Source organism: Anomalospiza imberbis, chromosome 2 (genome assembly GCF_031753505.1).
Source record: "Anomalospiza imberbis isolate Cuckoo-Finch-1a 21T00152 chromosome 2, ASM3175350v1, whole genome shotgun sequence".
Taxonomy (NCBI): Eukaryota; Metazoa; Chordata; class Aves; order Passeriformes; family Viduidae; genus Anomalospiza; species Anomalospiza imberbis.
The window spans coordinates 49,455,557-49,472,336 of record NC_089682.1 but is presented as its reverse complement, the minus strand read 5'-3'; the positions used below and the strand labels follow the sequence as shown (position 1 = coordinate 49,472,336).

The 16,780-nt window shown below is 38.7% G+C and overlaps 1 protein-coding gene across 3 annotated transcripts in view; it reads left to right on the top strand.

Annotated features, from left to right (window-relative positions):
- Positions 1-16,780, top strand: part of ALCAM (activated leukocyte cell adhesion molecule) — a 115,551-nt gene that overhangs the window by 85,718 nt on the left and 13,053 nt on the right. For all 3 annotated transcript variants that reach the window (XM_068180858.1, XM_068180857.1, XM_068180859.1), the window contains exons 4-11: positions 2,347-2,411; positions 2,795-2,882; positions 3,701-3,883; positions 8,648-8,775; positions 10,395-10,524; positions 15,143-15,255; positions 16,093-16,228; positions 16,304-16,441. In XM_068180858.1, coding sequence (XP_068036959.1) covers positions 2,347-2,411; positions 2,795-2,882; positions 3,701-3,883; positions 8,648-8,775; positions 10,395-10,524; positions 15,143-15,255; positions 16,093-16,228; positions 16,304-16,441 — 981 coding nt within the window. The remainder of the gene's footprint in view (positions 1-2,346; positions 2,412-2,794; positions 2,883-3,700; positions 3,884-8,647; positions 8,776-10,394; positions 10,525-15,142; positions 15,256-16,092; positions 16,229-16,303; positions 16,442-16,780) is intronic.

Here is a 16,780-nt window from a genome sequence, read left to right as displayed (position 1 = left end):
TGATCCTCATAAACTAGAATCTCATGCACCTGAAACGCAGCTGCATCCCAGAAGCCATGACTCATGCTGGATTTTGCTGGAGCATGTTCCGTCCTCAGCTGCGTTACCTGGTTATCTCAGGACTAAGGAGCTGAAATGGCTCATTGTGCAGGTACCACCTGCTAGTCCCTCTCACTGACTACTCAAACAAGCACTACCAGCTTTCCAGTTGGATCCCATCAGCAACTTTTTTGTGGAATTAAACGGCCAGTTTCCAAAGCAGGGAAGCCCAGCAGATGGGAGCTGCTGTCCTGCTGCACTGGCACTTGGTTTTTGTAGGCAGTGAACTCTTTTTTCCTCTATTGTGAGGCCTATATAGAGTTGTAAAGTACTCTGGCAAGCTCTTAAACTGAGAGATAAGCAGTGTGCTGAAGTTGCAAACCCACCAAAGTGGAGTTTGCTGTAAAGTTTAATTTTTTTTCCTCACTTCAGACGCTGAGCTGGTAAATGCCAAGTGAATGTTTTACAATGAATTACCTTGGTGCACGTGCAGCGGTTGTGGGGATCTGGCAGCAGGTGCTTCCTCTCGGAGGCTGCTCGCAGAGACCAGGTGGCAGTGTCTCAACTGGAATACCTGCTCAGTCACAGGGCATTCAAAGTGGGGAGAGCCCTACACAGCAGCTGCAGAGCAAGGGGGCTTCCCTTCCCCTCAAAGGATCACTGCAGGGCAGGGGCATCCAACACACCAAAAGCAGGGTCTTCTCTATCCTGTCCAAGGGGAGATGAGAGACAAAAAGAAGCAAAGCTGAGGTGGAGGAAGGTGTCATGGCTTGATCAGCTGCTGACTGGAACAGGCAGGCAACAACCCCTTTTTATGGGACCCAAAAATCTCACCCAGAAGGTCTGTTAATGGTTTTGTAAAACCATGTTTTCTTGAATTGACATGAAAATATTTTGTCCTTGATAGGTTCTTATATGGAAAAGATCCACCTTTTTCCTTTAAAGCTAACAAAAGAAAAATAAGAATGTGTATATTTCCTAAAAAAATATCTTTATTAGTGCTTTGAAGAAAATATGACAATCTTAGTGTATAGCTTTGTGTCCTTTGTTTATTTATTTTTTTTTTAACCTCAAGCAAAGTTATTTGAAAAATGTCAGATGAATAGCTTCTTTTATTCACTTTCATTTCCCTTTTGACCTGATTTTGTTCCATCCTGGGGTGGTCATTCAAGTGAAGAGTATTTGTGCATTTGCACATAAACACGCACACAGATGAAATGGATTATTGGGAAAACATGCAGGCTTGCTACCTCTGTGACAAAAGGAGCTCTGCATCTGCACATCAGTCACTTCAGCAGTGTGTTGGCAAGACAGTGGTGAAGTTCACTTAGGGCTGGGATTACCGACATACATGTGGTATTTCATAGGAAGCTTGATTGGGGGAAAGGGTTCTGTTAAGCTGTCATGGTTAAGAATGTTTCAGTCTGTAAAAGTATGCTTGTTTAAGCAGTACAAATAGGGTGTAGAGCCTTTCCTTGACTGTATAGACATTGATTTATTTTTTTCCCTTCACTCTTCTCCTCTTCTTTTAAAATTGTGGGGAAAATTGTCTCTTTTGGAGAGAAAAATTTGCATTCTGGGCTTCAAGCCAAACTGTTTTAACAGACAAGGTATATAGTCCCTAGAAAGTAGTATTTTATGATGGAAACACTGATAGATCCTCCACTTTGGTGAGCTAAGAGATCCATCTACCATAATAAAAGTAAGTAAGAAGACTAACTGGCGCTGGAAAAAAAGTTTATTTTTTTTAAGAGAGTCATAACTAATACAGAATCAGTTAAAATAATTACACTTTTCTCTATCATCTGAATTTCTTAAATGTCATAATCCCAGTTAGGAAAAATAAACATTAGAAGAATGATTAGGTTGAACTTGTTCCTTTATAATGTTGACAGCTCAGCTAGAGTAATATCTGCAGGAAAGCTGCTTTTTTGTTGCTACAGTTTCTGTCCTACTGGCTCCTTCTCCAGCATGTGTATCCTATAAATCAATAGATCAGATCAGGTTCTCTTTTCCTGGGTGGTGAACTAGTCTGTCTGGCTAAAAGATGTATTGTCCAAGTACATGGAATTCATTATGGAAGGTGTGACACATTTGAAGTGAGAATTTGTTCTTGTTTTTTTTTGCTAATACTGAAATAGAAATACCTCACCATTTATTCTTTTAATGGGAAAATGTAGGTAAGACTGTATCAGGCTAGATTATTCTGTCTTATTTCAAAAGTCCACATATTTTTAGTATTTTTATGTTTTTCAAACAGCTGTTTGTGCTCCCTTCACCAGTACTTTTATCTTATTTATGTTTTAGAACAACCCTCTCAACCAGAAATCTTACATCAAGCAAACCTCTTAGAAACAGAGAAGCTACAAATGGTAAGAGCAGCATTCTCCCTCACAGTTATGTTCCCAACAGCTGCCTGAAGTCCCTTTACAGTCCAGACAGAGGTGATGGCTCCGAGGGGTGAATGAACACTTGCCTTTGAGTCTATAGCCAGGCTGAGCACAGATCTGTAGTGGCCTTGCCACTCCTCTATTTACTCCTGCCTGATCTGCAAACAAGGGCCACCCTGATCTTAGACCCACCACCCTCTTCCAAATTGTACCTCACTGATTTGATATGCCTTATTTAAGAAAAGCAGTTGAGGTTAAGCATTTGAACTTCCTAGAACTTTTGACCCAAAATGGCGTAAGTAAAAGCAGAATTCTGTCAGAGCCTAGTGGAGAAAGCAAGTGGCTAATTCCTGCCTGTTTTGCAGCTTGGGGAGTGCGTTTCAAGGGACAGTTATCCCGAGGGCAATGTCACGTGGTACAAAAACGGGAGAGTGCTACAGCCTCTGGATGATGGTATGTTCTGGTGTCCCTGGATCCACATATGGGTGTATGCATGAAGAGTTTATAAGGGTTGCTCTGCCTTATTCTAATGTATTCTTCCTTTGAGAAAAACTGCTCATATGGAAAGATACAGCTGGAAGGAGATGTTCAGGCCTTTCAGAGTATCCAAGCTACACCACATAATCTTTCTCTTTTAGTTCCAGTTTTAAATGCACATCATGGGGAGGAGAATTGCCTTTATTAATGCTATCACAAAGCTATTTTTGAGCTTATGTAACTAATAGAAACCTGTATCTAATTTCCAACTTCTTACCAGATACTAACTGTCTCAGTTTCTTACCTGTCCAATATTGTGTTTTGGAACACACAGATCATCATCTTATACAACTATTTATTTTCCAGGATATGTAAGAATAACTATTTTTTTTCCTTCTTTTCAATTTTGACAGATCAATAAGGCTACCATATTTTTTCTTCCTTATAAATTAGAGGATACTTAAAAATAAGTTTTATCCTAATTTTTTTGCCATCATTTTTGAGGCTTTCTTTCTGTCTTACAAATTGGGCTGATTTGTATTAAAAACCTCACCAGTTTGCAACTAGCTTTTTGCTTGTATTTGATTTAAAATATTAGGTAGGTTAGAAGTTGTTGTAGGTAAAATGTTCCTGGTATACTTCAGTGATAAATACTAAAGAAAAAGTGTAAAATTTCTTGGGTAATGTTTCGTGTATGTTTGCAGCCTGGTCTCAAATGCAGAACAGGCAACCACATACAGGAAAAAGGTTTCAAATTCTGTCTGTGTGATACTGAAACTTTATTTCCTTTTCAGTTGTGGTCATAAATTTGCAAAAGGTTGTGGACAGAACAACCGGACTCTTCACCCTGATGTCATCTCTTCAGTACATGCCAACAAAGGAAGATGTAAATGCCAAGTTCTCTTGCATTGTGACTTATTATGGACCATCTGGCCAGAAAACAATGCAGTCTGAACCAGTTGTCTTCGATGTTCACTGTAAGTTATCAAAAAGCATCTTTTGCTGTACAAAGTCTACCTCCAGGGCAGGGGAAAGCAAAATCAGAAACAGTTTACAAAGTTAGTGAGTGCTTGGCTATTGAAATGGTTTCTTCAAAACTGATTTGCATCAAGAAGGTCTGAGTACCTTGCCAAGGTGATTTTTATTATCTTCAGATTTACCTGAGAATTCATTTTTCCTAGCAGTGGATACTGAATATCAAGATTTCATTGACAAGAGAAAAGTGATAGCCATAAAAAACTACAGGGAAATAGGCTTCTGAGAATTTTAAGAGAAATTATAGTGGTTGATAAAAGTGATTCTGTGCCCCCTAAAATATGCAGTAAATACACATACAGTTTTTAGTAAACTCAAATATTTTTCATCTTTTCAGAGTCAGCACCAAGCAGTTAATGCTGGCTGTCTACCTTTCACAAAGCTGGTGAAACCTTGCAGCTGTAAGATGCTGTGTTTTACATTTAAAATGTATCATTTGAATATTGGTAGACTTTTAAGTAAAGAATTTGTGCAAACAATTGCTTCTAACTGGACTGAATTCTAAAGCAGCTTCCTTACTGTGTTACTGACAGCTGTAGAAATCATAATGTTCCTTTGAATAAATAAAACAGGCTGTTGGCAAGGAAAGATCAGAGAAGGTGGCAGCACCTAGAGACCAGGGGAAGAGACACTTCAAAGTCATGTAAAATGGCACTTCTGAAGGACTGTAGAAGGCAGCAGGTCACAGCAGGATGTAGAGGAACAGGAGACAGACAATATGTCCAGTCGAGTGTTACCTCTCTGCACACTTCTAATACCACTTCATCTTATAAAAGATGAGTCCCTGTTTTGGGAATGATAGGGTCTAAGTATACAGTCCAGCATCTGTGCCTTAACAATGTGTTGTATGACAACTGTGTAATCCAGCTGCAAACAAAGAAAATAAGGCATTCAATTTCTCCAAGTAGTGTGAGTGCACCACTGCCTTGAAAACAAAAGCCATGGGCTGGAAGCACCATGTGTGTTCTGCCTAGACAATTGTTGCTTTTCCTCTACAGATAGAGTTTGATGAGCCACAGGGTAGGGGACCAGTTTTGACTGTGATCAAATAAAACCAAGCTGCTTGGAGCAGCTGATCTTTGGTTTCATCTGAAGTCAGAGTTGTCTTTTTATCAGCTCTTGCTCCAGAGTGACAACCAGCAGAACTAAAGGAGAGGAAAACCTCTGGGACAGCTGTTATCCATGGGAATACCATAGGCGTTTCCAGCCTGTAGACACCTATCCCATCACTTTAAAGCTAGAGGCATTTCTTTTTTTTTTTTTTTTTTTTTTTTTGGTTTTGCTTTAAAAACCTGGGTACCAAATTTCATCATGGTTTTTTCTGTCATTTGTGGAGCCCCATGACCATTAATAACTCCTGCTGTGCATGGCAGATGTTCCCAGGAAATAAAGCATTTGTTGCTATTACTTGCCAGGAGATGCTGTGCTGTCCTCATTTCTCCTCTGCTTTCATGCATTAGGGCCATTTCACCTGTTGAGGGTAAGGCTGTTCCTGATTTCTGTGCTGTGTGTACTACATGCACTTGCATGTAAGAACTAGCCAATATGAAGGGAAAAGAAGTCTGCATGGCCCTGGGATGGTCACTGGCCATGTGTAGTGTTCCCTCTGTATAAAGATTTAATGTTTGATAAACTAGCTCTTCTAGTCCTGGTCTAGTAACACACAATTTAAATAATTCCAGCAGTGTGTTGCTAATTAGCATGTACTGGGAGGCAGGCACATTCTTCAGTACTGAAGAGGCCTCAGGTATGAACTCTGGATTTAGAGTGTGGAGTTACCCAGTTTTCTTTCTGACTATTTTCGTCTGCTGTAACTTCAGTTCCTTACTCTGCTGTAACTTCAGTTCCTTACTCTACTCTGCATCTCCAAATGAATTTGTGAAATTCTTCATTAATGGATGTCCAAGCTTCAAGAGATGCATTCATGACTGCTGTGATAATGACCCATCAGATTTGATTTTGCTTTTTTAGTTTATTTCAGTGTTCCTAATTAGTTTCTCAGTAATTGTGGTTTTTTTAAATGAGTCAAATATAATGCAGATTAAAAAATGGCAGACTACAACTCTTAAGAAATGGAAGTCTTTCAGCCTTTTTTAATTTTAGATTGACAATCAAAGGTATGATATTTTGTGTCTCTAAAGCAATAGAACAAAATCATAAAGACCTGCTACTCATTCCTTGCAACTTATCTATTTCTCCTAAAGAAATGGGGAGAGCATGATTAAAATTATACCTTCAGAAGATTTTTTTAAAGATATATCTATTCAGTCAGGATCTAAGAAATATTTGTTTGTTTATTTTATCTTTTGAGTTGAGTTAGTGCAGTCTTTAGTACTCAAGTGTTTAATAGCTAGCTCACATCCTGGAAGGAGCCAGCCACTGTAACCTAGTTTGAGAAGAAGAGTGAATTAGCTCTTGTTGTGTTGGATGTTACTTGGATTAGAATAATTTAGCTCAGCTAGCAGCAGTTATGTGCTTGCTTTTGCAGCTGCAAAAGGAAGCTACTGAAAGCAAGGAGTACTAGGAGAGAACTCTTGGAGCTGGACACTTATATAGTATCTCAGATATTTAATTATCTAGGCTCCAGTTATGTAGGGTTCTGCTCAGCATTAATCAGTGTAAAAAGATAATGTTTGTCAGGCAGGGTTCCCAGTCATGTCCTGTTATCAGGCGTCTGTGTTGTTATGGATAAACTGCTTTACATAACAGATTAGAGTCAAGGATACTTCACACTCAAGCTGCTTCCAGCATTGGTGTTTTCCTGGAAATGGCACAGTGGCTGGGGTAGCTCTGGGATAGCAGCATTCATTTACTAAAAGGCTGCCTTTGGTGCTAGCACTTGGAATTTTGCTGTTGTAGAAAGCAGAATCTTAGATTTGCAAAGTCACCAGGTGAGATAAGCCAAGTCAGGCATGTGTGCCACTGATGTGCCTTCACCAGGCTGCTCCTGTTTCTTAGTGAAAGCAGGGGAGTATATTATTCATACCAATCTCCATTCTGCATGGCACTGGACACCATCTGCCTGTTCTCAGGCTGCATCTTCCTCAGAAGAATGACCTCTTCATCTTAGACAGCAGTTAAAGTAGACTTTACTTCTGTATGTTTGGGGTTTTTCTCTAGCTTAGCAAATTAAATTAAAATTTGCTTCTGGTTGATTACAGTAGATAGAAGGGTAGGATATTTCTAGAGAAAAGACTGGTGGTTTGCAAGAATGTAACTTTTGTTTAATTGTGTCCATTTTTAATGCCCTTCTGCTTATATCTGCAGTGAAAAACATGTTCTAAAGTCTTTCTCTTTATTAATTCCTCCCATTTCAGTCTCAAGACAAAGCCTAAGCAATTCCAGGATTATCTAGACATTCTTTATGATAATTTTACCTTAACATAAACTTGACAGAAGGAAAGATGTGTTGCAGTAGCCCCTGAAACTGAGTTTTTTTGGCCCAGCAGCTACCAAGAAGGTCATGCATGGCATTCCTGGCCAGCTATCTCTTTGCATCTGTTGTATTCCACACCAGCAGTTATGCTGGACTTCCTTTTTCCAAGCAGACAAAGTTGTACTTCTGCTCTGAAGGTACTGAGGTAGAAGCTTGTTTGGCCATGTGTGGTGGTTCCATGGGAAGGGAGCCAAGGCTCTGAAGGAGGGAGGCTGTGGCAGGCTGGAATCCAGCCCCTGTCCTGTCCTGGGGAGGGTGAGGGGCTGGGCTGTGTCAGGGCTCTCAGTGCAGTTCCTGGCACTGAGAAATCCCACCACAGGACACAGACATGAGGAATGCCTAAAGGGTTGGGAGGGCTGTAGAGCACACGCTTCACTAAACACACAAAATCACCTGTCAGCCAGGGCTTTCTCTGCTGTGGAGACTTTTTTAGTGTCTAATAAGGTGCACTGTGCTGTATCTTAATGCAAGACTGACATCTTTGATGGAATTTCATTTATCCTTTGACATTAAAATAGTGAGAGTTATCTGCCCATATTATTTTAATTTAGTTCATTTTACTTTGTTTTTTAAAATTATATTTAGGCCTCTACTTAGAAAGAATAGCATCTGCTGAAGAATACTCTGCTTTAAAAAAGATTATGAAAGTAAAATGTAAGTTATAGTTCAACTTCAGTAAACATGACAGAAGTATGTTACATTTACTGTTCTTTTGACTGTGTTAAGGGCTCTATTATGTTCACCAAACTTGTCTTTCTGAAAGCCTGTACTGATCAGCATATAGAATAGGCTGAGCATAGCTGCTTAGTTCATATTTATTTCTTTTTAATGCCAGAAGGCTGTTATCTAGTACTAATGCATGGCATTGAGAGCTTCAGTTTTTTTTTCTGATTGCTGCAGTCCTCCAAATAGGGAATTTCACAGAGGACAAGTTAATCCCTCATAATGAAATCACACCATGAAATGGTTCATACTAATCAGGATTTCTTTTGCCTTAAAGCACATGGCATAGTTGTAATCATTGCTGTTTCAGTTACAGGTATTTTGGAGAAGAAGAATTAATTTTATGTTGCACGAGTTCTTTGCACTTAATTGGCAAGTATATAGAAAGTGTGATTAACTTTAAGTTCTTTTATAAAAAGATCTACACATGCAAATATTTTCAGCTGCAGGATAATAAAATTGCATTTTCTTGGGCAATGAATATCATATGTATAGTGTTGCTGTGCAGTTACACTGAAGCTATTAAATATGTACATTATTTTCACAGACCCAACAGAGAAGGTGACTATTCAAGTGCTGCCACAAAGTAGTACCATTAAAGAGGGCGATAACATCACTCTGAAGTGCTCAGGAAATGGCAACCCTCCTCCACAAGAGTTCCTGTTTTACGTTCCAGTAAGTCCTACCTTGCTGTCGCTGCCTAGTGAAATATTCTGTATCATTCCTTCCTGCAGACATTGTTACATGTCAGTGTCTACATGGTTTTGTGACAAATGAAGAAAGGAATTAGATGCAACAAACACTGAAGATAGACATTGACCATTATATCATGCTCTGAGAACACCTCATCTCAGTTGGCAAAATATTTTTGAAAAAATCTCTCCTTCCCCCCAGTCCACCCAAATTTTTCAGGAGTTTAGACCTACTAAAAATTAAAAGGCTTTATTTAATCATCAGGTATTTTAATAAACAATTTTGATTACAGCAGTTTAGCATCTTGAAGTAAACCATTTCATCTGTTATCATAACACAGATCCAGCAGTGAAAGTACAGCAAATTAATTCAGCTATTTTTTGGACTTTCACAGATTAATCTTTGTGCAATTTCTTTTTTTCTTTTAATTGTTTGTGGCATAACAACAGAAAAAATAATGTGTGTGACAGCACAGAAGAACAAATCTGTAAAATGCTTAAGACACAGACTGAGAAAAATAAAGGCTTTGTTACCATTAATCTTCTTAGCACTGGTGAAATCCACAGACAGATGTGGCTTTATATTCTAAGACTCCTGGTCCCTGTTCCCATGTCCTGCTTCCCAGTCCTGTTTTATATGCCTTATTTGTTCCTGCTGCAGCTCAGAGCAGAGCTGTTCTTGCAAGAAGCCAAAAGAAGTGGTATCATTTCAGATATTTCAAAACCAGCATGTCACCCTCTGAACATAATCATCATCATCTACTCTGGACTCCTGGCATGTTTGAATTGCTGGAGAGAGTAAGGGAGCTAGGAGCTGAAGTCCTTATCTCAGAACAGCCATTTAGATTCAGTGAGTCATCCTAGAAATTCACTAAATGCCAGTGAAAAAGTGTCTGGTATCTCTCCTTGCTCCACTAGCACAGTGAGTGAGTTAAACACCCAAGTTTGTCTTATCTTCGGGCTCCCTGCTGCCTGGTACTGGTCCTTTCTCTCAAGGAGAGCTGCAGTGGGTGATCTCTTTGAAAGGCTCACAGGTATTATAAATCTCTTTCTGGATTCAGAGATAGGAATTAAGGTATCATTTTATGCTGGTTTCAAAGCTATCTAAGTCAGCAATCAGGGAGAAACTGGGGAACTGGACAGCCATAAAGCAACATTTGCTGGCTAATTCAAAACACCAGTGTGCTTGTGCTGTTCAAAAATGTGCAATGCAGTACAATTCAGTTCATGATTTGTCCTAAACTGAATATATCAGAATCAGATTTAGAAACACTGTTTTGTTTTTTTGATTTCTGCAGTATGTGTTAGTAGACTGGCTTTTTCTGCTAAATGTTTCAAATTTTGTATTGTAACACCCTTTTAAAATGAGTTAGTCATTCAATTAAAAGAGTACGCTCTTGATTGTAGTTGTTTTTTTAAAATAATGTTATAATGCAGGAAGTAAATGTTAGTTTAACTAATAGGTAATTACATTTCAATGATGCCGTGTCTATACGTGTTTCGGAGTATTTCACCATCCTTATAATTAAAAAAAAATCCTCAACAAAAATTAGTAGGTATAGCAGGCCCAGGTACAGTAAATGTCTTGTTTTCCACCTGCAGGGAGAAACAGAAGGTATGAGAAGCTCAGATACTTACATAATGACAGATGTGAGACGAAATGCAACAGGAGAATACAAGTGCTCTCTGACCGACAAAAGCATGATGGACTCAACCACCATCACTGTGCACTGTAAGTCATTGCATTTTGCACTCCTAGGTAGGACACAAACTGATTTTGGACTTCCTGGGATGGTTTCTCTGCTTTGTGTATGCAGCTTAGTGCAGTTACCTACAGATGAAGCGTTGGTTTGAAGGCATGTCCAGCCATTCCTATTTATTCTAATGTATTTCTGTTTGAAAATCTTGACTTTCTCAATTCATTGGCTAGATAGTTTTACTTCATGTAGCTTTGGATAGTATATGGTTCTACTACACTGTCACATAGGGTGAGAATTTTGTTATTTTATCTTTTGCTCATGTGAACATATATAGGGCAAATTACTCTCTTTCAGCTGTGCCTTAGAATGTACACAAACATGGAAGCTAATCCACAGGAATATAACTGAAGCTCATTCTTCATAGTCAAGCTCCCATTCCCTCAATGAGGTTAACATGTAAGGAGCCTTGAAAAGAAGCTTAGGAAGCCGTTATGCTCACGTAGGAAAAGTTGCTGCTTTTCCAAGGATCGTGAGAGCTACAGAGCTCAGTAAATTTTCTTTAGCTGGATACTGTTTAGTCACACTATCAGCAACACTTCAAAACCAGCCATTGAACTGGTTGAACCGTTGAAGCAATAGTTGCTTTTAATCTCTTTATGCAGAAGATAAGAGCAGGAACTCTTTCAAACTCTGCTATACTATCACAGGCTGTTAAATAAAACTCAAGCCGGGGTAGATGTTTTCTCCTAAAAACATTGGTTGTCTGTAGTCTTCACAGTATCATCAACAGTTGACAGGTTCAGAGGAATCTGAAGGATAAAGAAGTTTAAAGGCTTCCACTGTAGTTATACTTTACATTAAAACAAACTTCATGTTTCTATACTTGGTTTTGAATTTTTTTTTCTTGGAAGAGGTACAATACATGCATAATATATTGGTGATTAATGATTAATTAACTACACATGATTAATTACACTATTATATTTAAAGAATATTTTGGCTTTAATAATATCATCTGTTGTTACCCTGCTTACCTGTTCTGTTTGCCAAGAGTTGAGCAGGTAAAACCTGAAAAGGGCTCTGTGCTGCTGCCTGTTCACTGCAGGATAGCAAAGGTAGCTTTGCTCTGGTATAACCAACCCTTTAATTTCTCTCCAAGTGGATTGCATGTCTACTTTTACTTTCATAAATAATTACTCTAAAAATGTCTTCCTCAGCTCCAAGTTGCTTTTAACAAGCCAGTTTTCCTGTCTCTTCTATTTTGTCTGCACACACAAAGAGCTTTACTATGCCAGAGAAACATGTAATTTCTAGACATGAGTCTTCCCAGTGCTAGCAGCTAATGCAGCTACTCAGAACTCAGAACTCAGAGCTGCACTGATCACCCTACTACTTCACTTTACTCAGGGTTCATTTTTTCTTGTTTTGTTTTTCCAAAACACCTCTATCTGCAATAAAGCTTTTTTTTTTTTTTTTTTTTTTTTTTTTTTTTTTTTTTTTTTTTTTTTATGAGGCGCAGTGACCTGGAATAGTTCTGTAATTCCTGAATGTCCAGACCATGCCTCGTCTTTAAGGTACTTCAGTATTTTGCTGGTATGAAATAAAATATCATACCATAATCCTCAATTTTTTTTTTTTTTGGTAGAGAATACCAAGCTCCCTTTTTCAAGTTAATTGTAAATTATGAGACTCACGGAATGCTGAAAATTGACATTAAAGCACCAGAGTTACCTGTAATGCTTAGGGAAATCATTTATAAAGGAAATTGAGGGGGGATGAAAGATTCCCTGCCTTATCCATAAAGGACAGACTGTATAACCTGAGCTCTTGCCCTTCAGAGCAGGATCTGTGCATCCAAGGTCCCAGTTTAAAGTCCAGCAGAACTGAGTGCTCGTGGTTGGCATGATTTTTCCCTCTACAGAGGCAGCAACAGAACAGGATTGATGTTGTGGGTTTGGGGTTTTTCACACAAGGTTGTAAATTGTCTGCCAGCTCTGTACCTTCAGTGAATTTGCCCAGGGTCAGATGAGCAAAACTGGCAGGCAGAGGACCAGGGCAAAAGCTGTTTACAGCCACTTACAGAGCTGTAGAAGCACACCCTGAGTGAGGCAAGGAAAGCACCCAGCAGTAGAGGACAGGTATATCTTCCCTGAGCTAATAAAGAAGCAGTTCTTTCAAGCCACAGTGCCCTTTCATTATCTGTTGCTGTGGGGGTTGGAGCAGCTTGGCCCAGTGTTGGTTTTCCTGCCCACGGCAGAGGAGTTGGAAGCAGAGGATCCTTTAGGTCTCTCCTAGCCCAAACATTCTATGATTCTGTAATTGTTTCTGCACATAAAACCTAGTGTGGAGTAAGTAGGTCTGTGGAACTTCCTCTTTGTGATGTTTTCCTTTCTGCTAAAATGCATTCTGCAAACCATCCAGTAAATTAAAGGTCTTAGGAGTATGGCATTTGTATTTCTCTATAGATATTTTTATAGCCTTGTCTTGACTTGTCTTGTCTTTCAGTAAAGCCTTGAAAATACAGGTGAAATCACCTTTTGAATGTTGCATGGAAAAATCTATTCTCAAGATAGTAGGAGAAGTTTCCAGTTGACTGCTAGTTTATTTATGGAGTTCAGACAGCAAACAAGTGCCTGCATAGTTTTCCCAATTGCAGCACAGTATTCCATCAGAGGCCTTCTTTAAATGCTGAGAGTCTGTCCTAGATGTGCCACAGCTTCCAAACTGAAATATGTGCTCCAGTCTTGCCCACTTTAATTCCATACCTCCCTCACATGATACGGCGATACATGCAGAATGCACTATTTGTCTCTTCCTGCCCTACTTGGTATGCAAAGACAGCACTGAAATCAATGCAAGACTTCAAATGAGACCACATTAAGAGTTAGCATATATTGAAAAATGGTGCCTGATGAGGAGCTTGTTTCTGAAGAACATTTCAAAGCCAAACGAGAAATGTACAGAAAATTCTCACAGAAGAAATTTTTATTTTAATGGAGACAAAAATTTAATTTTGGTAGTCTTCTATATGCAAGAAATGTTTTCTCCTCATACTTCTGTACCAAAGAGAGATTCTTTACTAAGTAGAGAGGTAAAGGTAACTGCATCACATTTCTTTGTGAACCTTACAGATAAACTGGCAGAAAATTAAGCTAAATCAAGTTGCTCATGTAGAACTCCTAGAGGGGTTCCTATGTTAAACAGTAGCTGAATTCTGTCTTGCCTTATAAGTCATACAAATACTGCTCTGAGTCATGTAGCTCACCTCATACACTGTACATTTTCCTGTGTGGGAGGGATTGTAGTCCCAGTTACACCACACAAAGGGGCCAGCAGGGCACTCATTCACAGATGAAAGTACAGTTCTGACCTCTCAGAAAAGACACTGGGCTTGTAACACAGATAATCATGCTGCAGACCCATAGTACAGGCTGAACCCTAGCTATTTCCTCAAGTCCTACCTTTAATTACAATGGTGTTTGTTCCCAGAGTAACCACTGAATGAAGCCACTAGTAAAGTTCACTGTTTTGTTAAGAAAAACTCACTTTCCTCTACTGTGATTTTTGTCTCAAGCTTTTTTTAAGCTCTGCTTAAAAGCCAAAAGGAGACTTTGCAGCGCTTTTCCAGCAAGTACTATATTTGAGATGAAGTAATGTGTGCTTTTGACTGCATGTGTTTGTGTATGTGCACATCTGTGATAGTCATTCAATCAGGCAGCTTGGCTTACAAGCAAGGCACTGTCAGCGGGGAGGCAAAATAAATATTGGCAAGCTCTGCTTTTCTTCCACTGTAGGATTAATTTTTTTTTAAAATGACCAGCCCACCAAATCCTTAAACTAAGAAAAATCCAGAGCAGTGTTTCCTGATGTTTCTGTTACTGGCTCTCACCCTGCCTTGTGTTAAACACAGCTGTCGCTGACTGCAAATTCCCTTGAGCTTAAATATGTCAGGCAGAGCTTGGACTTTTTTTTGAGGTACAAAAGTGGCATTTTAAGTTACAAATGAGAAAAAATAAAGGACTTCATATGCAGTTCTCCAAACCTGTAATTTAGACTTCTCACCCCTTCAGTACGTATCATATGTCTCATACACCCTCTTTGACCTTCTTCATCTCCTTCAGATTCTGAGGGTAAAAATCTTCTAGTTTTATCACACAAAAGAAAGGTAGCCCTTGACCTGCCTTTTTCTCCAGAATTACCATTTAGGGTAACCTGTCCCCACCTGCACTAGTCATCCCCTGAAGATGCATTTCTACCTGGCCCATAGCAAGCTACCCTCACAGCATTCTGTGCTTCTCTTTCTGAGATGCACATACTGTTATGTAAAGTACTTCTTCAGTTTCTTGTGCCTACAGTGTCATTCTTTCAGCAGAACAAGGTGAAAAAATTGTATCCATTTGTCTAGTGATTAGTGAGGTTTTGCTTTTCTTTTTAGCCTATAATTACAGCAAAAATATGAATGTTCTGCAATGCCTGTTTTAGAATAATTCTCTCATCTCCCTTCCTTGTAAAATTGACTTGAATTTTATTGAAGAAATGAAATCTTGAATTTAATGAGTGCAATTAGTGACATTTTCTTTGCTTGATAAGCCTCTGAACTGGGCCAGGCTTTCTGAGATTAACTTTTAACAAATGTTCTTTCTATCCCAGATCTGGATTTGCAGCTTACTCCTAGTGGAGAAGTCACAAAACAGATTGGAGAGGCCCTGCCTGTGTCATGCACAATTTCTTCTAGTAGAAATGCAACTGTGTTTTGGATAAAGGTCAGTAATTCATCTATTTCACACTCCATCTGGGTGTTCACCTCTTCATAATACTGCTGCTACTTCAGTGTTCTGGAAGGAAGGAAGAAAGTTGTTCATTGGGCTTTTTAAATAATATTGTTAAAATAGGTCTTAAGCATGTGGTTAAAATGAGATCTACTCACATTGGTGGCTGAAAATCAGTTACTGTAATTTTCAGCTCAGCTTCCAAATGCAGAGAATTAAAGCATATTGTAACACAAATACAACTTCTGTGAAATGTTCTATACAAGGCCCTTTGAGAATAAGGTTCTTCTAAGAAGAAAAGCCCATTTGGGGGAATTTTAGTGTATTTTGTCAGAGGTGTGCTTGGTCTTGGTTCTGATAAACATAACAAAAGGGCAAGGGTTGAAAGATTAGATGGTGAAAAATGTCGCTATTAAAGAAGATGGCTTTATACAAAACCTGTAGTGCTGGAAATTTATAGTAATGATGTTTGATGGTTGTTTATGAGCATATGTTGATCTCATAAGCCTGGCCTAGAGGACTTGTGTCTCAAATGTTTTATCACTCATGATCTCTACCAACCTACTAGAAAAGCTCAGAGCTAATAATTGATCCCATCTATGCTCTTGATTTAAAAGCAAAATTGTTCAAGAAAGAGATGGCTTCTATAAATCTCCAGCAGTTTCCACTTTTCATGCTGGATATTCAAATATACTTATTAATGGGGAAACAGCTTAAAAAAGTGAGGCTCTAATTTTCCAAAGCATGTGAAAACTTCTGTTGATAGTAGTCATTAAGGGATTAATGTATTGTGAGTCCATCTCTGTCGTTTCTAACTCCTGACTTTATCAGGACAATACCAGAATGCAAACAAGTCCATCATTTTCAAGTCTTCAGTATCAAGATGCTGGAAACTATGTCTGTGAAACTACTCTACAGGAGGTCGAAGGATTGAGGAAAAGACAGACACTTAAACTTATTGTGGAAGGTAAGCAAGCAGATAGTTATGATTATTAATTGTTCTTTCAAAATAAAATGATTAACTGTAATATTGTTCTTGTAGGAAAACCTCAGATCAAAATGACCAAGAAAACCAACACAAATAAAATGTCTAAAACAATTATCTGCCACGTGGAAGGTTTCCCCAAACCAGCAGTGCAGTGGACAGTTACGGGCAGCGGAAGCATCCTAAACAAAGCAAGTATCTTTCTAATTTATTCACCAAAATCTAGGGTATAGGAAGTGCAGATTAAAATCAAGGAACATTTTTGAGGTAGTGAGATTGAAGGAAAGTCTTTTTCATTATCTAAGGGAAGGTTAAGTGGTAGCTGTAGCTACATGGTGCTTACTTGGATGATTTTTTTATGATAAAACCTTTTTGAATAGAGCAGGTGAAGGTAGAGGAGATCCACTGGCTACAAGCTGAAGCTGAAAGGAAAAAGAAAAGGTTACAAATGAAATATGCATTTTTAAAATGAAGGTACTAAGTTGTTTTATCTGGGTAATGTGTTGATTTTGCCATTGCATAAAGAATTTGCAA